The sequence below is a fragment of the Haplochromis burtoni genome, unplaced genomic scaffold (assembly GCF_018398535.1).
Source record: "Haplochromis burtoni strain Fernald_Lab_line unplaced genomic scaffold, NCSU_Asbu1 Contig_20, whole genome shotgun sequence".
In the NCBI taxonomy this organism is placed as follows: domain Eukaryota; kingdom Metazoa; phylum Chordata; class Actinopteri; order Cichliformes; family Cichlidae; genus Haplochromis; species Haplochromis burtoni.
This window is the reverse complement of record NW_024582381.1, coordinates 3235898-3261199: the sequence shown is the minus strand read 5'-3', so window position 1 is coordinate 3261199 and position 25302 is coordinate 3235898. Positions and strand designations below refer to the sequence as shown.

The 25302-nt window shown below is 40.6% G+C and overlaps 1 protein-coding gene across 30 annotated transcripts in view; it reads left to right on the top strand.

Annotated features, from left to right (window-relative positions):
• Window positions 1–25302, top strand: part of clasp1a (cytoplasmic linker associated protein 1a) — a 93716-nt gene that overhangs the window by 2415 nt on the left and 65999 nt on the right. For all 30 annotated transcript variants that reach the window (XR_006054100.1, XM_042218516.1, XM_042218509.1 and 27 more), the window contains exon 2: window positions 387–1062. Coding sequence is in view for 29 of the 30 variants with exons in the window: in XM_042218516.1 (XP_042074450.1) it covers window positions 865–1062 (198 nt within the window). In the remaining variant the exon portion in view is untranslated. The remainder of the gene's footprint in view (window positions 1–386; window positions 1063–25302) is intronic.

The following is a 25302-nucleotide window of genomic DNA, read 5'->3' as shown; positions in this document are numbered from 1 at the left end:
TGATAGAGCCGATTGGGAGTGTAGCTCCTGTGTTTGTGTTTTAATGATGGGGGCAGATGTGTGGTTGAGAGCAGATTAGTGTAGGGTACACGCAGGTGACTGATTCAAAATACATACACACACATATTAATATGTTATAGTAGCTATCATAATTATATCGAGTATATTCATAATATTATAAATAGTTACATCATAGTCATGATATCCATAACTAATCCTGGTCATATTTTGGAAAAGTAACATATAGTTGTGCTTACAGTGTTTTGTTTTTTTGCAGTGGGAGATGTGTTTCTTTTTTTTGTTGTTGGACAAATATGTAAATAAATATGTGATCAATAATGGCCTGAAATAACCTTCCTTCGTTCTGTGTTTCCTTGCTCTTGCAGGGCAGCCCCGTTCAGTTTTGGGGACAGGTCATGGAGCTCTAAGCTAGCACTCTCCATCCATCTCCATCTGCTGCCAGAAGCGCCTCTTCCAGCCTGCTGCTGTGGTTTGGCTCCGACTACTCTAAGAGAAGAAGAGGGAGGAGTAAACTTCCCCCAGCTGCTGTGCAGACACACACATGCTGCATTGCTGCCATTCCCCAAGCCCTACTCCATCTATCCCGGGGGCACAGCCATTAGCTTGCTAGCAGGCTAGCACTTGGCACAGAAAGGCGGCCTGTCCTGAGGGACCAAACACAAGCAGACTGTACTTTGGCCTCCTCCTTTTGTCCTCACTTTTCAGGTCATACCCACCAAGTGGAACTCCTTTTGTCCAGCTGTCACTCCCGCTGCTCTGAGCAGTGGAGGATTGCTAGCGATCAGTCAATCATACAGCCGGGCAGACTGAGGAAGCCAGAGGGCGTGTTTACCAGACAGCAGAATGATGGAGCCTAGCATGGAAAACTGTCTGGCCCTGGTCCTGCAGAAGGACATGGGCCGAAGGCTGCAGGTTGGCCAGGAGATCATTGATTACATTCTGGACAAGGAAAAGTCCCATGACTTGGAGCAGGACCAGACAGCGCTGGACAAGATGGTCGATGGCATCGCCAGCTCCTGGGTCAACTCCAGCAACTTCAAGGTAAACTAGACTGATGTTTCAGGATGTGTCTGATGTGTCTTCCAGACACCCCTCAGAGGATCAAGTAGCTTTATAATTCCTCACAGGTGGCGTGGTTTATTGGTGTAGTAGTGGTTAGCGTTACGGCCCTAGCAAGAAGCCTGTCTGCTTCTTCTTCATGCATGTCTGTAGATTTTCTTGCTGGGTTTCCTGCTTCTGTCTGAAGATACTTATGTGCAGATAATGGGAGATTCTCAGTTGGCTGTAGGTGTGGATATAAGTGCAAGAGGTCTTCCTTTTTTCTTTTTTAGCCCAAGATGGAAAATCTGTGGAGAGTGTGGATAGATGGATGGAATGAATTAATTCCCATTCGTTTTTTGTTTCAAGACCTTTTCACACTTAAAAGTCCAACCAGAATATAGGGTAATATATTTGTTTTTAATTCCTCTAAATCATTCTCATCTTTGTTGTTTATTTCACTTTAAATAGGAGCAGAAATTCTAAAAATGAGCTCCATGTTTTATTCAGTAAGTCATGAAACCAAGAAGAGAGACCATGATCTCTCCAGCCAAGTGTTTACTGAGCTCAGAGATCAGGTGTGCTGAAGATGAGAAGTTTTCTCATATATTTCAATACAATAAGAATTTTATTTTCATTTTCACCCCCTGTTGGTCATTAGAAAGAGAGAAGATTTGATTTAAATTTTTACCTTTCGAGAGGCAGAAGCTACATCCCTCTTTAATAAGCAGTCTGTGGGATTAAAGTGAAAAGTGTGAGGACCTGTGAACGTGCCTGCAGACAGACGTTTATCACAGCACTCATGTTTCTCTGCAAAAGAGCTTTTTTCCCCACAATTAACAGCCCATTTTCCACCCACTCAAACGCTCCTCTTAGAGCCTGTTGTGTTTAACAGCGTGCTCAAGGTGTTTTTATTAGGAAATGTCTGCCATAGCTCACAATCAAAGCTGCTCATGTTTGAGATGAAGCAACTTTATGGTTTTATGTAAAAGCTGAGTCATGTAGGGCCGAATGATAACAGTTTACCTTCCATGAATAACAGATTCAAATCAAAACTATTCCTTTTGTGTAGGAGGTGCACTTCCTTGTTATTGTGAACTCATAGAATGAGCTTTTGTAGTTTGTTTGAGCAGGAATTTTCAGTATTCATCACTACAGCGCTGCAAGGCAAACTGTTCCTCAGACTAGCATTATTGTTTCCCTTGCCCTGTAGTTGGATGGCATTCTTCTCTGATTGATTGGACTTTATTCTGGGAGTTCAATCCAGGGCACAGTTTTATCTGACCTGAAAAGCGATTCCATCAGCAGCTCATTCCGTGCCCAAACACTGATTGCTTTTCTCTGCCGTGGCTGTAAGAAGACATTGTTTACCAAAGCTCGGGTTTCACGTTGCGATATGCTGCTTTGGCTCTCTGCAGGCCTGAAAATGTCAGAGATATATGCCTGAACAAAGCCAAGCCTGCCCTCGATGCCCTACATACTGCAGCTCTGCGAGGATGGGGAAGGACTTCACTTGTATTGCTTTTTCTGCAGTCTCATTGGTCCAGCGGAGCCTGATGGTGGTTTTTGTGTGCTTCAAATGACCACATCTGGCACTGCGATGGTTGTGCTGGGAGATGTCTGGTGCATGCCTGAGAGAAAGAGTTTGCAGTTTGGGGTTAGGAGTGTTTAATTCGCTGGTTGTAGCTCAGATGGAGGGGCAGATATGAGGAGGCTGCTGCCAAACTACATTTTTTTGTCCTGTCATGGGTCCAATTTCAGTGTTTCTCATTGCATACTCTGTACTTGAGCAAGCTGTACATGTATTGTGTGATTTGTTTTCATTTTGTCATTAACATTTTACTATTATTTGCACTTGGTTCAAGTTGCTTTTATTGAAAGATGTGCTGAAGGGAAAAATAAGACTCGCAAAACCAAAAGTCAGCACAGTAATGGTTTTTATCTCAATTATCTTGTTTTAATAATTACAGACACCCAAAATTATAACTGAAGTTAAAAGCTGGTTAATTGCACAGCCCTGATTGAGTGTCTCACACTGACTTTTGGTGCATGTTGGGCTGCAGCTGGTGATGGTGGTGCTAGTTCTATTCTGGAAATCCTCTGTTAGCTGGAGGATAACTCTATCCAGAGACTGCAGCAGGTGGAGAACCAGGACTACCAGCTGCAGAGCAACATGGAGGAGATGGAGTCTGTTTGAGGGAGGAGTAGCTCTGTTATTTATTGTCACAAAGCATATAGAGTAGATGTGCTGTGGCCACATTCAGAATCTAATTCTGCAGTAAACACTGTGAAACTCCTCAGGAGGCACATAACTTTGCCTGAGAAGTGTATTATGGATAAGATTTAGGTGCTGACTTCCAATTGAACTGCACACAGTTCAGGTAGCTGCCTCACATTTAGCAGAGGGAAATGGTTTTCTTGTGTTAATCAGCCACGTTAACTGCTGATGCATCATATCCCCTGCAGGGGAATAGAAGCTGTATATTAACTTCAAAGTGAAGTGTCATTCAGCTACATCCTCTCTGCTAATCGCCTGTCCCGTCTTTGATGATGTCAGCTGGTGGGTTTTCACTTCAGACACAAACAAAAGCCGACGACTTTTCTGTCCAGTCTCGTTTCTATGCATTTGTTTGTGTCTTTGTAAAACTGTGATTTAGTTTCAACTAAAGGCTGAAAGCCTGAAGCATCTTCACCACAAAACACCCACCTGTGTTTGCTTTATGCTGAGGAAGAACTAATAGGAGCTTCTATACGAGGACATAAAGGCAGATCCTGCTCTCAGAAACTGACAAAACACAAGCTTAGACACATTTCACCAACACTTAAAGCTAAGCTGACTGAAACCCCAGAGCAGGGGAGGCAGGGGAGCCATGTGATGGTGCAGACACAACATAAATGGCTGTATCCGTGGATCATCTAAACCACAAGGGAATTTACTTTGGGGAAAAGGAACAAAGTAAATTTTCTGCTTATTTTTTGTACTTACACAAACTTGAGAAATGGCAAAAATGAGAAAAACGTAAAAAATTTCATTGGTGCCTCGCTGCCGGCCTGTAAGACAAAGCTGCACAAGAGCTGATCCTGCAAAAGTGTCTCCTGCACGGTTGAGCAGCATCACAGGTGACACCAGGCTGTCGGAGCGATGACTTCGAGCCTCATCAACCCAGAAACCGTCACTGCCGTCAGCGTCAGTCCCACTCCCACCTCTGCATGGCAGAACGGAGAGCGAGGCACAGGAACGGAGGCATGATGGACGGTTACAAACAGGACACCAGCTCGTCTCCTTGAAGCAGGAAGTGTGAAAAAGGAATGGTGGGTGGAGGCTGTAGCGCAAATCCCATCCTTATTTATGGTTTGTTTTCCCCACAGTTTTATGTTTCTGCTTGTGGCACAAAATCCATCAACAGTAAAAGTGCAGAAAATTCATCCTAATGCACAACCTAGACAGGCGCTCCGTAGGTGGACTTGAATTCATAAATGACATTAATTTTTTTATTATAATTTACTAATTTGGTTTTCATTGGAATTCTATTCAAAAATGATTGCAGTCCCCTGAAAAAATATCTTTGAAGCATGATAGCTGCTTGAAGTTTTCCAAAAATCATGGTTTTTGTTTGTATTTTTGTTTTTGATATTGTTTTTGTTTTTGCTTTGTTTTTGTTTTTTTTAAGAGCCAGGTGCACTTCCTTTATCACACAAGGCAGTGGAAACGAAAGCAAACACAGCGTAAATGTGAAAGTAATAAACTGACGTGCTGATTGATCACAGGGGAACTCTGAGGATTAGTCTGAATCTTCAGGTGACTGTGACACAGCCACCACATTAAGCATAAATCTATCCGGAGCATGAGGACAGGCCTCCTTGTGATGTCATATCTCTGCCTCCACGCTTCTGTTGAGATGATTCAGCAGCTGAAACCACAGCTGGAAGGATCCTGTTGACCTGGCACACCCGGACACAAAGAAAAGACACACACACGCACACAAGTAGGATATTTTCTTCAGAAGGTGTCTGTCATCTGCCAGCATGACTGTTCTTGTTTGAAATTGCAAGTGCATGAATCACAAAGTCACTCAAAGAGTCAGAAAGGCCTGATGTTCATGCATCCTGCACATCACAGTCTGTTATATCCAGAAACAAGAATATACTGGATATGCTGTCAGATAAGATATGATAAATGCTGTACAGGCTGAAAGTCCCCCCGTGAGATTAGGATAAGGAGCGCACACTAGTCCTCTATCTGTGAACTTGTTCGAGTCTTTTGTTTGGTTTGAAAAACAGAGCAGAGTTGCTTTAGAAACAGTTTAATTTTGCTCTAAGAATATTTGTTGAGCCGCCTCGTGCTGTATGCTGTTGGTGACTTTAGCACAGACAGAGAGAGACACTGAACTATAAATCTCTGGGAGAATTCAGCTGCAGCAAAGATGATGGAAAAAGTGAAACTTGCAGGACCAAAAAAGCTGTTTAAAATCTTGTGTTTTGTGCAAATACAGGAAACTTTTAAAGAAGAATTTATTCGATTGCCTGATGATTCTGAGCATGCATCGAGCCGCTCGGGATCCCTAGCCTTAAGTTACTTTTTGCTAAATGTGTGCAGTATATTGGAATTAAGGCATTTTGAAACCAGGGAAAACCAGCTTTGGCCCAGCTAGACCTTTAATCATAATGTTGATGATCACGCAAGCTGAAAATTCAGCACTTTGTGTTTCCAGTAATGCATTTTGGTCTTCTGATGATTTACCTGTTTGTCTGAAGAGTCTCTTTCAACACTTTTGCTTTTCAAATTAAGGTGTTTCCAAAAAATGATGAGCCATAATAAGAATTCAGGATCAAAATTCAGTCTGAAAATTAAGATTAATTATAACTAAACTGCAAAACTTGAGAGATAAGTTGTTAATGTAAAAATCTGTTCAAAGGACTGTATCAGGCTGTATCACATGCAGAGTCATGTGATTCAGCCTCAGCGTGCATCTTATCCTGACAGTTAATCCTGCAGAAGTCATATAAAAGATATTCTTATCTACTTTTTAATTTTGCAAGAAATAACAATTTAACTCTAAATGACCTTTTGTGGATCAGCTTCAGTATCATCAGGGAGCGGATCTTGTTTAATTCCACAACACATTCTGGGAATTGATTAGAAATCTCTGTTATATTCCCGACTAATATCCTGCCCTTCCACACGGAGTGTTTTCCCCTGACCTTGACCTCACAGCTAACCCGTATCTCATGTTTACTGTCTAAACAAAAGATAAGCGCAGAATAAAAGCACACCGAGTGAGTGAAAGCTGACATTTAGTTAAGACGACTATAAAAGACTGTAAAGCTCTTTCTTGAAACAGCTGCCTGGTATCAGAGGCATCCCCACCAAACCTCCATTTATGGCAAATGAATCCATCACCCTCTCCCCCTTCTACCCCTCTCTTTCTCTAACTAAATAGTTTCCACATTAGCTGCTAAGTGATCGGGACACTGCCTGTGTTCAGCTGACATCATGAGTAAAAGCCACAGGATCACAGGAAAACCTGATCTGTGGTTTCAAGAGGACACATTCTCTTCTCTTTGGTTGTTATTGTTGTTGTGTTGTTTAAACAGAGTCAAAGCAAATGCATTTTACTTCCTCGCGATCGAATAATGGAGGTAGGATCAAAGCAGCACTGACAGGGAAGATGATTTGATGTATGACGTGTATTGTATTTGCTGCGTCGTGAGAAGAAAGGATTTAATTGTTATTTAAAACAGAAACTTGGAGCTTTGTGTTTTCCGAGGAACAAAAATGATTTAAATCAAAGAAGTGTTCCTCTTAAAATACCTTTTTCTTGTGTCACAAAGTACTTGGCAAATGAAACATTTGAACAAGTTCAAGGAAGAAAGTTCTTTAATAATTACTTTGTGAGAGCGCTGGGCTGGATGGTTAAATAAACTAGAATTTCAGGTATGCGTTTGGCGTCCAGAAAAAAACAAGATAATTTGGATTAAAAACAAATACTCTTTTGCATTTGTTTTGCTGTTCTCTTTCTCCAAAAATCAGATCCCTCCCAAATACTGTGAACACTTACGTTCCTGTGCATGAACTTACTCGATCAATAACACATCTCTATGACATCGTTATTTGTGTTTCTGTTTGAATGACAGCAAAGAGTTCACTCACTCACTTTTTGTACACACACCAACGCACTTTTGGATTCGTGGCTAAATCTCTTTATGGAAAACGGACCAGGATTATTGAGTGTGTTTTCCGGGAAAACTTTCCGACTGAACCGGTTTCAGCTCTGCGGAGAACTTTGGATCCTTCGTTAAATGTTAATCTCAGTTTAATTTGTCAAGATGTGTGCAGAGAGAGCTCAGAGGGGGAAACTGCAACGCAAAAAAGAGACAAAAATGAAGGAAAACAAAACAAAATCCTACATTTCTTAAGTGTGAAAGCAAAGGGCAGGTGTTCCTTTATAAGAGCTTTCTGAAATAGCCTTTTCATATTTTCATTGATGTTTCTCTGTGGTAAACAGACTTTACCACCATTAAATACTGTTACAGTGTCACGCTGACCCGTCTTAAATTTTGAGGCTTAACCCAATTACGGCCACACCACCACTGCAGCAAACATCACATAAAGGACTAATTCTGTCGTTAATCCCAGACTTAAACCGTGTCCTCAGGAACGCTGAACAGAAGACTGACGGGCAACACAACACAGCTTTTATTAATAAAAAGAATAATAATAATAATAATAAAGGGACCGCAGTTTGAAAAAGTAAGAAATCAGGTATTTAAACTCAAAAAACATCAGCAGGGTAACTGTGAATAACAAAATGATTCTAATAAATCCATGTACAGAATCCACATAATTGTCCCTTTACCTTGATGAACCCTAATAACCCAAACCAGGAATATTCACCATTAATGCCGTCAGGATTAAGGTTACCATTCAACGGTATTAAAGCTGAACCCAGTGCGGTATCCGCTTAATAAACCCAAATCCTTCAGACTGTGTGGAGTTTGGCTTAGAAGCTCTTCAGGTTTTTGTTTGGACAATTCTGAGTAAAAAGACTTTATCTTCATATGATTTTTTTTTTTATGAGATATTTTCCATAAACTACAGAAGGGACAAAACAAAGTTAATGACAACAAGTGCTTAGAGCACCATTTGAACCCCTCTCCGACATCCTGAGCCTATCCGGTCTTTAAGTGATGATGTGATGAATCCTGCTTCCGGGCCCAAAGTACTCTGCATTTAATAAGGCTATTGTGTTTTTAACATGTTTTAATGCTTTGTATCTTGTTCTATTTAATCTCAACAAGCCCCTAAAAACAGTCAGTGATCCCTGACAGCTTCTCTCGGTTTTAATTACCACCTTCCTGTCCTTTAGTAGATTATAGAGGCTTTTTTTCTGTAAAAGTTTTGGTAATTTTGTAATGTCATGGATGACATGAATTTTTCTAATGATGCTTAAATGTTAAACAGATTAGCTACTGTGAATAAATAGGCTTATTCTAATGGGGTCAGGTGTCAGGCTAGTAGATGGAGGGATGGACCTAATGTTCTGAAGCACTAAGCATCCTTTTCATGTGTTCGTTACTCATCAGTTTAGTTATCATGTCTGCAGTCCTGTTTTTAGCCCTGTGAAACCCGCCTCCCCTCTTATCTGAACGAATCGCACAGTGTTGGAGACGTTCCTTTTGTGCACCACTGTACCGTCCCCAGCAGCAGCTGTAAATGCCCTTCTCCTGGTTCCCACCCCTCTGCCAGTAAAACTCTGTCCTGTGGGGGTGGGGGGACCCTCTGTAGCCCAGACGTAATCTGCTCTCTTCTTTAATCTCCTCAGTTTGAGGATTTTTTTTCCCCCCTTTTTCTCTCACATAAGCCAACGTTTCAATGTGTGATTCAACCCCCCAGTTTGTGAAAGACAGTCTGATTTCACCCTGCTGCTGTCTTGCTGAATCCTTTCCGATGTAAATTGAATTTGAAATTTTGTCCAGTAAACAATTAGTTGGCAGTTGATGAGCACGACAGTCTGGCAGATAGACATAGAAGAGACTACTGAGTCAGCTCAACCTGGTTTGGTTTGTCTTTGTCATTATAACATACACAGAGTCTTATCAGCAGCACAGCAGCCTGAGGATTCATCCGTCAGAGTTCGTCCCTGCCAGTGTGTTTAAGTTGCTCAGTTGTATTGTTGTTAGGACTGCCACAAACAATTATTTTGATAGTCGACTAGTCCTTCATTTCATTAATTTTGTGATTAGTCGACTAATCAGATCATACATCCATTGAACGTAAAACATACATCTTATTGCACCAGCATGCATCTCCTCTTATATAACTATCATTAGCACATACCTTTCTTCAAGCTGTAAGCTAACTAAAAATAAAGACAAGATGATAGTTTATTAAACTTTTAATGAAATTTGCGGATTGTCTCAGTGGAGTTTAATAAACTCAGCCGTCTGCTCCTTGCTATCTAAAATACAACAAGACATTGGAGTAAATTCTACCATCTCACACTTCTGTTTAATCAGTTTTCTGTTTGACATTTATTCAGCCAGTTGAAAACTATAACTTAATCTCAGCCAAACTGATTTACTCTGGAACAAATAAAATACTGAAAAAAGCCAAACAAGAAATTTTTTAAGTTATCTAAGTGACTACTAGATCATGTTTGTTGGCCGTATTTGGAGCAGTCTACGAATTTGGACAGCCTTCGCCGCGTCGCTGTAACGTAATCGGCCTACAAGTGCGGCCTCCGAAGGCCCATGAATTTGGACACAGCTGGAGACTGCTTCTTCTTCTTTGGCGTTTAATAGCAGCTGGCATCCTTGTAGATGCATTGCTGCCATCTTCTGTTTCACTCCATTAATACACTCTTTTCAGGATCTTACAAAGCCTCAACTGACTCGTTGACTATTAAATTAATCGTCGACGATTTTGATGGTCAACGTAATCGTGACTAGTCGACTAATCGTGGCAGCTCTAATTGCTGTGAGTAGTTTAAAAAGGTGCTTTGTATGACCTAAAGTTTGCTGAAGCTGTTTTCACACATGCTCTGCATTTCTGAGCTTTTCTAACCTGATAGAAGCAAACACTGTTCAACAGATTAATTCAGATCAGTCGGTCTCCTGAGTAAAGAAACAGTGTGGCTTTAGATGTAAACGACATCCAGGCGGCTGCCTCGCCTAAAGCACACCCGAGTATTTGCAGTACTGAGAACACATCGCTCTCACTAATTTTAGCTGGGGAAAAAATTAGCTGAAACCCAAAAAGTTTTTCATATCAGGCTGTAAACATGTTCACCTTTGCTGTTTTCAGACATTTTAACATGGAACTGATTCAGCAGAAGCTTGAGCCTCATGAGGACATTAGAGGAACTGCACCTTTTTGCACTACAGCTTCATTTTATGACCTCGGGGGTTGCTGGTCATTTCCATCACTCTCAGCTTTCTTTAACTATTTTAAACTTCTCTGACATCAGGACTCTGTTTGTTCCCACTATTACTCCGGTTCTTCCACCACCCAACTAAAAAAAAAAAGCCATCAACCATGGCTACTAGTTGAGCCGTTATTCTCCCAGAGGTTTAAACCCAGTTACTGACATTATTGCTCAGTACCAAAAAAAAAAACAAAAAAAAAAAACAGTGACTAAAAAAACTTGCACACTGTATTGCTAAAAAAGTTAAGAGAACAATAAAATAATCTTTAAAAAATGAAACTAAATGTGTGCTGGGTAGTTTGTTCATTGGCTAATCAAACTAGTGTAGGTCAACAAAGAGTCTGATGGTAGGGCTGCACGATTAATCGTTAGAAAATCGCGATCTCGATTCATACTTATGTGCGATCTCATTTCCAAATGACAATGATTTAAAAAAACAAACAAAAAAAAAACGACGACGACGGTTGTACTGCATTTTGATCCGGGACGTAATCTGCATGAAAACAAGCGCTCACTCTTCCTGCTCAACAAATGACAAGGGCGGAGCCTTATACCACGTGATACAGAAGCTGTGCCGTGTGATGCTAAAATTAGCAGGGAAAAAACAACGGAGAACACGTCAGGGATGACGAGAAAGTGACAGGAGAAAATCCGTCCCGGTCAACCACCCAAACATCAATAACGGGAACCTTATACAGCGCTTCCCTATACACGTCGAACTTCTGCAGGCACAAAGAAATTACGGAGGCTATTACTTATCACCTGACCACAGATATGGCTCCCATCAACACTGTGCAAAACAAGGGATTCAGGAAAATGATCAACACCCTAGACAAACGCTACACAGTGCCGTCCCGCAACTATTTTTCTATTGTTGCACTACCTGCTCTATACACGCAGCGTCGAGCAACGGTGGAGACGGAATTTCAAGCAGTACAACATTTTGCGGCAACAACAAAACGTGAGACATTTGTTGTTTTTATGTTTATTTATTGTTTTTATGTTCAGTCTCAACTGTTACGAAGTTGATGTGCAGTAAATAAGTGCAATAAATATTTATACTGGAAAAGAAAATCGTGAGAGAATCGTGATCTCAATTCTAAGCCAAAAAATCGTGATTCTCATTTTATGCAAAATCGTGCAGCCCTATCTGATGGTGACATCTGAGAGAAAGAAGGCTCAGCAAAATTACATAAAGCGAGGAAGTAAACCACTTAAAGGTTGATGAGAGCCTTGCAGTAATGCAGCCATCTTACTTTGTCTTCCAACAATTATCAGGTGGCACCGCGCTGAGTGCGCAGTCACACCTGAGGCCGTGCAGATAAAGCACTCACTGAGCCAGCCACCTTAACCACGTCGTCCTCCTGCCTAGGAGGAAGTTGGAGTGTGTTAAAGCTGTAAGAAAAGAGTCCTTCTCTATGTTTGTTCCTCATAAGCTATCCTTCAGGCACTGATCAGCTGAACGTCAATGAGTTTGTTTCAGCTGAAACACTGACATATTCAAAGTGATTCTTTATGTTCCTAAAACTGGAATAAACCTCGTTTCATACGTCTGACTTACAGTCTGGTTTTTAATGATCTTTGTATATTTTCAAACGTACACGTGAAGCAGATTTATAGTAGAAGCCGGAGAGAAAAAACATGTCTGACAGAGATTCAAAGAAGAAATGAATAAGAAATATGTTCCCATTTGTTTATGTGGCTTCATAAACAAATGGGAAGATTTCAAATCATTTTCAGTGGAAGCCAGTTTATCTCTTTGGTCTTCCTCCCAACAAAAACACATTCACGTAACAACGTGCCAAATCTACCCTGTCCTAGAGTTATAATGCTGTCAGAACTATTTTTGCATTTTACTAAGAATTAATCAATTAATCAATCAATCAATCTTAGTTCTTGATTGCTAAAATAATCAATAGCAGCAGCCCTAATTGGATTATGGGGTAGGAACTGTTTTAGAGTTTCTGAAGTGGGACTAACAGAAGAAGTTTGAGAACCGCTGCCTTAAACACAAACTCGGGTAGCAGCTGAATGCAGCTCTTTTCCACTAGTACCTACTCGGGTCGGCTCGGCACAGCTCGCCTCAACTCGTTTTCTACCAGGTACCAGTTACCTTTTTCTAGTACCTACTTTGCAGCTGTTCCAAACGATCTGAGGTGATCTGAGCCACCAACTGGTGTCACTCATCACTCGATGAGTCATGAAAGCGCCTGCCATTTTTGAAAGCCAGCAATGGGGAAACTGGCTACACAAAAGACAGCACAGTGGCCACGAGTCTGACAAATAGCCATACACAGCAGCAGGTATACCATCGTCTCAAGTCCTCCTTTGTTGTGACATTTGCGTCGCATGCAAATGATTTTGGCTGTGTTTGGCTGTGTTGCTATAACGACTCCATGTGCCTAAGTGGTACTTAATTGAAATGGAAAAAAAACAAAACCAAGTTGAGCCAAGTAGGTACTAGAGGAAAAGGCTTATTATCTGACTACAGTTCTGAACCTGAACTGTGGTCAGCTGTGGCTTGAGTAGCAACATTCAGGCCCTTAAGACTGCCTCCTCCCACGCTCCACCTTCACATGTTATTTCATAAAGCGGCCAGCGGGTGTGGACTGTGATGTTGTGCCTGCAGTTTGCTGTCCATTGTAACGTTGTGACTCTAGTGTTGCAGTGCAGCACGTGGCAGAAAATATCTCAGCCTCTGCTTCAGGACTTGCATCATGATCAGTGCAGCAGTCAGTCAGAGGAGACGCCCTTCAGTAAGGTGAAAGTCAGCTCTTTGATCTGTGTATTACCTGCTAGACTGGGCTGAAGTATTTGGAAGTGGAACAACATACCAGAGCTTGATCTGTGAGTTTGAAAGTTCATCAGGCAAAGCATCACCTTAAAGAAAACTTGAGCAGCACAGATCTGCTGTACAGTCCTGAGTCGTCTCAACGCAGCGTCTGATTGCCCAACAGGATTTTCAGAGGGTGTTTCTGAGTTCTTCATGCACTGAAACATTTTTGGAACCAGCATAAAAAAGTCTGAATAAATTAATGAACACTGCCTCATTGCCTTTAGTATATGCTAATAAAATGTGCTTCAGTGTAAACTTATCCCCACCAGAGGCTCATTTAGAGTCATAAAACGCTGAACTCTATCACGGAACTCCTTTTTTTGACAATTTTTCCTAACTGAACCCACGAAACCGTGGCTGAGGGCCTGTGTCCACAAAGGTTGATTGATTAGTTAACTCAATTTCGAGGTTAACTTCTACGCTAATGTAACTCACTGTTAATGTTGGGAAGGTGAAGAGGGGTACTGAAACACTGAGAGCATCTGTGGTACTTGGAAAGAATCCAGATATTTGTTGAATTGATGTAAAAGCAGTAATTTGTGCTACATGTAAATACAAAGTTTCGGCTGCTGTGCTGCTTTCAACGGCCTAGTTTTAACAGTGTTTGCTTCCTTCGATCTGCTTGACTCTGTCCAACATCTGTATCTGGTTATCAGTTAGGCCATTTGTTCTGCTGAGTCAGCCTAGCCTAGGAAGGAAGCCACAGACTAATGTGCTTCGTCATGCTGTGATATGGACAGAAAACCCAGAAAAACCTCTACAGCTGAGGGAGAGGAAAGCCAGAGAAATGCTTTTAATGAAATGATGCATCAAATCTTAAATAAAGTCATTGTATGGTCAAGTTATGTCAGCTTGCCACCCTGTTTTTCTGTGTTATGATGACGTTGCACACATTTTACAGGATTGCAGAGCAGGTCAGCTTAATAACAGACTTTTAATGTCACTGAAATTTTTCCCTCAGTGATTAAACAACGTAGGTCATCATATTCACTGTGGATCTTTTCCTACTTTCTCTAGTGTTTAACTGTTTGGACCATACTGTTGTGATGTGAGGACCATAGGGGTGCTTGTAATAATCTTGCTCGATGCTGTCAGACATCAGGAAACGGATGAGGAGGGTTATTTTGAGGGGTTATACACAGCCCAGGCAGTGGCAGACGCCACCTTCTGGCAGGATTTGAGATATCTGTATAGATCTGGTCCCGCTTTATGATGTCATCTATGTGCTACTGTTAAGCTAGTCGCTGAAGGTGTTGTTTGCTCGTAGTCTGAATTCTAAGTTAAAACTTTTTTTTTTTTCCTTCAAATTTTTGGGAACATTTTTTTCCAACAAAACTTTTAATGCAGCCACTGTTTTTGTTTTTTTTGTTTTTTTAAGTTTTTGATGGTATTTTATAGGGCTGGGCCATATTATACCGTTCACGGTAATACCGGTATAATGTTAGGCAACGATAGGAAAATGAAATATCGCGATAGAATGGGAGTAAAACGCGCATGCGCAGTGCCTTTGTTTTCATACGCACATGGCCGATTGTTGAGTGAAACAGATGAACCAGAATTGGTTTGTAAAAATGGTGCAACTTCAGTGATGTGGAACTGGTTTGGTGTTTGTCCGTCAGATACACGAACAAAGCACATTTTTTTGCAGAACATGCAAGCGGCCGTGTTATTGTCGTATTTGTCGGACTAAGATGCTCTTAAATCTGGGAGTAATCTGGGTCCTAAACTCCGTATGCTTCAGGTCAAACAACACTGCAGCATCACTTAGAGTTAAAAACTGTCTAAATTCTTTCATCTTTAATAAAACGATCAGCATTGCTGCTTTACCAGGTGTAACTATGAAGTTTAACTTCCAGGCATCCATGAAAACAGAATTTATTACATTTAACGGAGTTAGAAGTTAGCAGGAAGCTAGCGGAAGTTAGCTCGCTAGTTTCGCTAGTTACCTAAGCATGATATAGCATGTTCTGACTGAGAGATTTCTGAAAAAATATCAAACGTACAGCTCTGCTATCACTTCCAACATAAATGAAGACAGGAAACTAAACAGCAGTGACGTTTGTAGGGTTACTGAAGTTGGGCTAGCTGGTATATAATGATGTGCTACGTGATCGCTAGCGACACAGCTATGTTAGCATAACATAAACAGTGAAGCTGGAGGACGAACACTAACACTTTTCCACTTATAAAAGTTAACGTGAAGGTTCTCATGGTTAGAGACAAATGCAATCGCATGGCAGGATGCTGTAAACGGACCAAACTTCAGTCAGGAGAACAACTGAGATAATCCATCCACAATACGAGGTTAGTCATTAATATACTGCAACAACATGGGAATAGAGCAGCTGCCAGAGAATTCAACATTAATGAATCAATGGTACAGAAGTGGAGGAAGCAAGAAGAATGAGTTTAATAAAGTTTGATTTATCTGACTGCTTTGTTTCGCTTAATGTGCCTTATAATCCTCGTGCACCTTATGGTCCGAAAAATACGTACTGCACACTGCAGTTTAATGTTGCAAAGCACCTCTTTTTAACTTCAGTGGATATTATACATGGTTATGCTCAGGATATGTCAGCCCATTTCTACTGGAAATGCCTTTTGGTTAAACTTTCAGCAAGGAATTTGCATTTGCACTGTTACATTTTTATAAAGCTTTAATGTACATAAAAACCAGCTTCTTGTTTAAGTGAAAATAAATGGAAGGTTGTCTTTTTGCGCTAGTAATGTTGTGGAGTTGTATGTTGTCTCGCATCAATTATATCGTCGGTTATATCGTTATCGCAAATTTTCAAATATATATCGTGATAAATATTTTTGGCCATATCGCCCTGCTCTAGTATTTTACCTATAGTGCCCTTCTTTGTACCTACCTTCAGCTGGCCTCAGTCCAGAGAGCAGCAGAAATGTAGAGATATACCATGCTAGGTCACGTGAAGATTGAAGCAGTCGAGTTCACCTTCAGGTGAGTGGATCACGAGTGTGCGGTTGCTATGAGCGGTAAACAATAAACTCAGATTAGCATTTGTTGCCTCGGGTAAACCTGGAAACCTGCATGTACCAAATACACTCGCTTACAGCAAACATTGTTTCTTATTTTTCTTAAATTTCCTGCACAGTGATCTACCTGTCGATGGACTAACGTGGAGAAGCAGCACCATCATCAGCTGCTTTGGCTCCAGAAGAAGAAATGTCGCACTCCGAGAGAACAATAAAGTGGAATATACATAATCAGTTTAACTGAATTATTCATTAGTAACATTTCTCTGCTCTCCTTGTCTCTGAATGCAGTTCAATAATACATGGAGCTATATTTGGGGCTTGGCAGTCCTGTTAAAGTCAATGTCATAGTACTGCCATGGATATAATCTGCATTTACATTAATATAAAAGTACTGCACTGCTGTGAAGGTGATTTGGCTTGTGCTGAATGATTAATATGAACAACACACATCTGCTCTGTTGGATTTCACTGTTGTGCATCTTCTTTATATTCATGCAACAGAATCCATGATGTTCATATGAGTGCTCAGGTGAATGCTCTCACCATCCATAATAAGACTGCTTGTTCATAATGTTGCTAAACACCGTTCTTTAAGACTCTATGAATAATGACCTGAAGATATAAGTATTGATTGTGTTTATCACCAATATTGGTAAATTTCTATGTTACAGCAGCCAAAACTTCTAAGAAAATATCTTCAGTAAAGTAGAATAAATGTGTAACTCATTAAGGTAAAATTCAAAACTACAACTACACGTTAAATGAGCTGAGAAAGTAAAAAGCTAAATAAAATACATACAATAAAGTGGATTCATAAGGTAAAATATTTAATATCTATGTCTTTAGTAGAGCACACAAAAGAAATAAAATCATTATCAATAAGTAACTGCAGCCTGCGAATAAGCACCATAACACTGGAGAACGAAAACAATTACACTTTTTGAAGATAAAAAAAAAAAAATAAATAAATGTTGTGTTTAATTTATGGATGTGCCGATCCAAACTTTCAGTTCCAGTGCAAGAGCTCCAATTAATAAACTTTAATGTAGTTCCATCTGATGATTGTATTAAATGTAGACAGATGTGTGCAGATGCTGTTGGCCTGTTGTCCCTCTGTTTCCACAGTGGGCCTTTGTGGTTGTAATTTAACTTTGATCAGTCCAAACTGCAGCCCCGTGTTGTTGTGTGCCTGCAGCCTCACGGCGACACACTGAGTCAGCTCTTTGAGTTTGTTCGTCCTGACAGTTCGCTGCCTCTGCTGGTAGAGTGATGTCCTCCTCTGTCCTGCCTGGCAGGTGTCACAGCATTTTATGGATGACACTAACTTTGTGTTAGAGGTTTAAATATTTCATTTCAGGCCCAGAATACACAGCAAAGTGCAACCAAAACTAATCTGTTATTTATCCAGTTTGTAGATTTATTCAGCTATTATGTAAATGTGAAATTAGCAGTTTCATATTAAAGCATTTCTTTTATTTTCTGTCATATATATCTGCTGTTTCCTAACTCTTTCATATGTCATAGCGGTCATAGAGAGGGGATCACCCTTTTTGTGGTCATCTCTCATCCACCCACTTGCTACATAGGATAGACTGAGGCCAAGTATCAGATAAAGAAGGATTATTGTGAACTGCGAATTATGCAAAGCTACTCTTGTGGAGTCCAAGAATCGAAATTGATCTCGTCTCTAAACAAGTTGGAGTTAGCAGGAAAAATATCTCCGCCCACACCCAACCAAGTTAGTGTGTCTGTCTGCTCGTATTCCAGCCCTTCAAGGAGGAAATTGAGCTCCTTTTCACACAGCCTTCCATCAAGTGTCGTTAAAACTAGCACAGTAAATGAGCTAGAAACGTTTTGATGCTGATTAACGCCGTGTGCCAGGACATCAGCTCATTTTCCACCTGATGAGTTTTCTTCTGTTTGGCCTCCAGCTCGCTCCTCTCTTTCTTCTGAGAAACAGCGCCGAGCTGCAGCTCCACTGTTTGTTTATTCCTGATATCACATGCAGCCGATCGGAGAGCCGTGATTGGCTGAGGTGTGTGTCAAACTGGGTTTCTTTTTTGGAGTCTGGTGTGCTTAGGCAAAACTCCGCTCTGTCTCTACTCGTGTTTGACGTCTGTTTTGGTATTTGACTATGTGTGTATTAAACACGTTTAAGAGAGTATAGCACAAGTAGATTGTGTGAAATTTTCAAACACTCCATTGTCCAAACACTTTAAAACTAGAAAAACTTGCAATGGAGTAACTTTGTACTAACAGACGGTCCAAGAAGGCTAAGCTCCAGTTTTAGTGAGTGAAATTAAAGGATTTTATTTTTTTTATTTTATTTAATTAAGGTTAGCTTATAAATTCTAATTCTAAGAGATAAAATATGTGCCTTATCTGTGTGTGTTTAGTCCCATCCTTCTTTCAATTTACTTCCTGCTGTATTTTGGATGTTGTTTTTATTGCCCTTTTTCCTTCAAAGTTGGTTATTAAAATCTCGAGATCTGTTTTCTATGTATGGATGAATAGAGCCAGTCATTAGTGGAGGAATTATGTTATATTGAACAGTGTTGTGGAGCCTTCAGGGGCTGCAGCATTCAGTAAACATTTATTGTAACAACACCATGAAAATTATTTAACCTAACGTTAGCAGTGAATTTGCAGTCTGTGAAATGTTGGCTTCAAAAACAAGGACACAGGTGCTCAACCTTGCTTTTATAAAGGAATCTATGCAGGATATAACCAGCTGTCAGAGACAGATCTCACAATGTAAGAGACAGCATCGCATGTGAGTTGCATTCTTTGGTGCAAATAAATTAGATGATTCTTATTTGCAAAGCTTCACCAATCTAGCAGAGAGCGTTTGCAGTGCAAATCGAGCAACAATTGTTTGGCGACAGGTTGCCTCCCACCTAGCAACATGTGCAATCAAACCCTCTGGACAACCAGTTTTTCACTAAAACTACTTGCAGTTGTTCACCAAATGCAAGACGATTCAGTGCAATCACTGGCAAACCAATGTTTTTCCTATTTGCAAAGAAGTTGCTGTTTTATTTTTACTTTAATGTGTCTAATCTATAACCTTGAGTTTTGTCTGCAGCTGATTTTTAGCATTTACAAATAATAAAACTGTTTTCAATTTTCATTTGATTGCTATTATACTTAAATAAGGTTCAGGCATTTTGGCCTTATAACCCCATTAAAGAAATAAAGGACACAGATTTCTGTTCTCAGTGTCTATTACATAAATTTGCTGATCATGACAAAAAGCTCTGACACTTCTTTGGAGGCCAAACACTATTACTGCTGTTTCTGTTGTTATTTTTCCCTGTAATTAGTGGCTCCACTCTTTCACGTAAAGCATAAAGCATGTTTGAACTTGAGCGAAGCATGTATTAGTGTCAGTGGCAGTATGTCCGGAGGAGGATGCTCCCATTTCAGTGTTTTCACTGCAGCAATTCGAGTATGAAGCGCCATCTCAGGAGGAAGTGAACCATGAAAGAGCGTTGTGTCTGTGCGTCTTTAAATGTGCTCTGTATTACAAGTGCTGTTGGCTCTCGGCTGTAATAAGAGTTTACTGCACAGCTCCATCATCCAGTTGCCACCCTGCCCGGAGTCCTGAGCTCTGCTGAGTGCCGCTGAGTCACTGCTGGCTAATCACCGCAAACTCCAAATGGTGGCATAGCATCACAGTTAATCACTCCCACTCTGTTACTGTATCTGGTGCATGTTGGAAATTGTTTAGATGAGTCTGGCCCCGCCTGTATGAGCCTGTGGTTGAACTGGGACACTCCCAGTCTGCATGTGTGGAATAATATGCAGGCGACCTATTGTCCTCATTTCCATCTAAATATTTTTTATTCTTGGAGTCCTCTAGAGCAGCTTTGCATGATTTTTGAACTTTGCATAGTTCAAAATGATTATTCATGTGGGTGGGGCTTTTCCCCAGTGACATCATACAGATCCAAGAGTAGAAAAAAAAAGACAAATTACCAGTGATTCTCCTCTGGTTCACGGTCCTTTATGACTTGAAAACAGTCTCCAGAATATCCTATTTTATTCAGTGAGACCTGAAACTAGCGACTGAGTCAGGAAGGTGTTTCCTAAGATCAGAAATGTTAGCAGTGAATTTCTATATAGCCAAACTTCCTTTTGCAACAAAGAAATTGCCCCCTGTTGGACATTAGGAGGAATGCAGGTTTAAAGCTTAATCTTAATCTGGGGGCAGGGATAGCTCAGTAGGTAGAGTGGTGGCCCCATGATCATATCCTATCCTGAGTTACCCCTGACCAAGGTACCGTCCCTACACACTGCTCCCCGGGTGCCCAGTGGCCACTAAGTATATATTATTTTTAATTTTATTATTATTTTAAGCCTATTAGCTACTTCCATCTTTTATATACAGACTGTCATTACTAGTTATTAAACCCACTGTTAAACAGTTAGTAACTGTAAACTCTGAAGAGGTCAAATAGCAGCTTTTATTAAAGCTGCATTTTATTTTAGAAAAGACTCTTCTTCTTTTCTGACTCTAACAAACCAAAATCTTCTTCTTTGGTCTTGGTGCGACTGGTGTTTATTTTGCAGTGTCCTAAAGGTAGAGCTGAGGTCTATCAGACGCTAACCACGGGACAGGCAGTGACGCGGGCTGAGGTGCTCATGAGTCCCTTTTGCCACGGGCGAATTACTAAAAGCAGCAGCAGCAACAACTGAGCGCGCTCAAAGAAACACACTGGCAACAGTCGAGACTCTGTGAAAGCCATTAAAAGGTGAAACAGCCATGTTTAAACCCACTTCTGGTGGGTCCACAGTTCATCATGATTTCAGCATTCTTGGATTTTTCCATTCTCTTTGACTTTATGTAAACTTGTGCATTTAAATATGACTTCCTCATATTACAATATTTCCACTTGAGGCTCCAGCAGTGAGTCAGTCCCCACAGACTGACATGTTAAAATGCCCAACTTTACTGCAGAAATAAACATGCTTACAGCTTAATACAAAAACCAGGTTTGGTCTCTGTAGCTGATACCCTCCTTTATAACAACTCATCATCCAGATGGAGGCTTTGATATTGATGTGTATTAATAAAACTATTTTAATGCTGCATAACAATAAAGGTCTCTTGAATCAAACAGAATTTTATTTGTTGTGTTGTTCCTTGATAGCTCGATGCATTATCTGCCTTGTGGAGGGCAGCCGGTTATTAATGGATCAGCTGAACCAGCAAATAGACTATTTATTAAAATGCGCTTAATAACAATTTACAATTGAATTAATTTCAGCATACAGAGCATCAAATCATCTCCTTTCAAACTGTTGGAGAGATTATATTATTATATCATTATGAAATCAGACGGAATTAGAAGAGATGCATATCTGCCAGAGGAGTAAACTTGTGCAATAGCTGTAACGAGAAATATAGACAGAGTAGTTCAAAGTTAATGTAATTTAATTAGTTAATTCTGGTTGATTCAGTCTTCACTCTCATGTCTTGATTTTTATGGGCTTTTTTTAAATTTTTTTTTTTATGGTTGTATTGTTTTCTTCCGCTTATGTAGTGCCTGGAGCCTATCCCAGCTACCATAGGATGATAGGTGGGGTACACCCTGGACAGGTGTCCTGTCTGTCATACAGAAAACAGGGTGTTGTTTTTGAAAAACTTTAAATAATGACTGATTTAAATTGAGCACCATCTTCCCTGTGCAGCTTGCCTGTTCCCTGCAAACCTCAACAGAGAGGCTATTTGCATGCCGGGAATCAGAACTTCTCATTCTGCGCTGTGTTTGCATGCAGCACTGTCTGTCGTTGTTCTTCAGCCTGCAGCACAGATACAGCTTTGATAAACAAACTATCAAAAGGACTCAAATGTTAATGCTCATCTGCAGCTTAAAAATGAAGCCATAAATGTCAGCTGCGCTCATCTCTGACCTGCAGCTGCATTCAGAAAACAGACCTGTAAGCTACAGTTAGAGTTTAAGCTGAAAGGTAGACCAAGTAAAGACAAAAGTTCTTGATTTATGGCACTGTGAGAGACATGAGAATGTGGTGATTACAGAGCAGGAGGCTGGGAGGGAGGGACAGGTATGCTGTATATAATTACAAAGCTGGAAAATGATCCGGCTTTCCGTGTGTGAGGGACACGGCTCATTTTTGAGGAGTTTGATCGATGTCTGAGTTTTGCTTGTCTTTACAGGTTGCTGCGTGTGTGTGTGTGTGTGTGTGTGTGTGTGTGTGTGTGTGTGTGTGTGTGTGTGTGTGGTGTTTCCACTGGTAATGAGATGGCGAGTTGAGAGAAATTCTTGATTTAATTTAAAGGCTTCTCCACATCAGAGTGGCCAGTTGTGGGTTGCCGGGTTTTTCCAGCCACTCGGATGACGATGAAGAGGCACTCGTGTTCCTCTGAATGAGGCTTGATGCTAGTGGGTTAGTTTGATCACAGCCTGATCCAAGAGTCCTTTCTGAACTTTTTCTTTTACATGATCAGGAAACAAACTGACTGGATTTCTAAAGTTTACTGCCCCTCGCTAGTTTTCTAACCTAAATATGCATCCCGTGTTTTGTTTTACTTTACTTACCACATTTCCACATGATTAGTTTACTATAATAATTTTTTTCCGCATTTTTATCATGTACAAAACCACCCAGCCCGCCAGATGTATCAGACAGCACATGGATTGAGTATCCAGACCTTAGTGATCAATAAAATCTTCATACTCACGGGTTGCCCCTGAAATCATGTAAACATTGGGAGATTTGCTGTCTTTGCTTCATGAAGCAGCATCTCAGTGAATGGAAAGCTAAACCAACACGTGCATGTTGACAGAGTAAATATCGAGCGAGGCTGAAGCTGCTTTCAGTGACGGCAGGGTGCATATTTGAGCTGAGGTAAACACGCGTCACGGTCTGACCACTAACTGCCACAAATGCTTCAAGTCTGAACCTTCATTGTGAGCTCAGATTTTGAAAGAAGCCACTCGTCTTGCAGCTGTGTGAACTGAGCTGACATTCGGCTCCAGCTGGGTAGCTTTGCTGCTCTGAGACCTTTGCCTGTGCTGCAAATCTTTAGAAACTCAGTTGTTGTTGTTTTTTGTTTGTTTTTTTTAAGTGGCCTACAGGGGTGGGCGATATAGATGATGATGATGATGATCTTCTGAAACTATGTGCCAGCAGCACTATAGCGACACAGTATTATAAAAGTATAAAATAACCGATTAACACTTTAACTGAACAATAACTAAATTAATTGAACCTTGTAATCCTTTCAATGGTTGCACAATATTGTCATAGAATAAAGCTGGAACATATTTTCTACCTGGGATCTTGTATGCTGGATTGAGCTTTTTAACCAGATGTTTAAAGTCCTGCTTTTTCTCCCTGTGACCGAATCATTAATTTCCATCCACCATTTGCTTTGGAGTCATATGGGGTGTCACTAGCAAGTACTCCAGCGACGCGCGGAGGGTTGCTCATCATCATCTCCTCCTTTGTAGCCCGGCTGTACTCAGCTGTGCGTTTTTGTCTCAAGTGGTAAAACACATTTATTATTTCCACCTCTAGCAGTTGTTATGCACACTAGGGAATGTAAATGGATGTCGCTGCTATGGTAACAATATTACGATATGACACTTTACTATCACATAAAAATGTATATGGTTATTATGACAGACCAAGTGTTATGGCACAGCCCTTGTTGCCTTTAACATTATTGAATTTCAGATCAATTCCATTTCAATTTAGTGCAGTTCAGCTTCATTTGTCATTCAATCTCACAACAGTCACTTCAACATGCTTTATACTATAAGGTAAAAGAGAGAAAACCCCAACAACCTGACAACCAGGTATGACCACACCCTTGGCGACTCTGGGAAAGAAAAACATTCTTTTTACAGGAAGAAAAACCTGTGGTACAATCTCAGGAAGGGAAAATAGTCTGGTGCTACATAGGGTTAGGTATAGAGACAAAAAACATATTTTTGTATCCAGCTGTAAGCATGTTTATTTGTAATGTAAAGTCTGTGAGAACTGCTGGAACACCTGGTGGACGTTAGAGGAACTGCAGCTTGTAGTGCTTGTGATGACATCATTCTGTTTAGGGTTGCTGTTTTGTTATGTGGAGTATTACTTTGGTTAGGGTTTAAAAGTTATTGGTTATTTATCGCATGGTTTATGTTGCTTATTGTAATTTTTCTGCTGGTCTTTAGTTTTTTTTTTTTCTTCTTTTCTTACCTGTTAGTGAGGTCGTTGTTTCTTTCTTTGTGATATTAATAAAGTTTAGCCTGTGCAAATCCCTGTTATCCCGCACTGCTGTGCAATAGTGTGACCTGGACTGTGCGTGAAAAGTAGGCCACAGTTTTGTGCCCTTGATGTATGGACACATTTTTAAAACTGCTGGTTTTACATTGTAAATTAGGAAAAATCAGCTCTTTTCTTTTACTGTCAGTTTAAATAAATTAAATCCACAAACTCAAAACATATTAAAACTCAACATGAGGGGACGTGCAACGCTGATGCCCTGCGCCAGTTTCAGCTATCTTATTTTACAGTGTCAGCATGTAAAAATTATGCTGTCCCCATGCAGCTGTGCTGCTGTTGCCTTTGGTGGTTTCTTAGAAAACAGTAAACCAAGTGGCCCAGCCTTGTGCTTTAAGGGGGTCGGATTACTTTACGTTACTTTACGTTTCTAGTTTTCTCACTATGTGACCTTATTTTTCACCCCAACAGAGTTTCTTTTAACTGTGTTTTAAGGTTAGCAAAGGGACACTCAGATGAGAATTTTTCTTACAGTGTGGACATTTGCTGACACACTGTCAGGATTGAAATGCAGCAGATAAGAGGAGGGGAAGAAACTAGAGCCGAGCATGTCGGATTGGAGGATTTGGGAATTTGGAAGGGATGATGTCTGAGAGATTTGGGTCCAGAGCCTTCAGGGTGGGGGTGAAATAGAGATATACATGCGTGTGTGTGTGTGTGTGTGTGTGTGTGTGTGTGTGT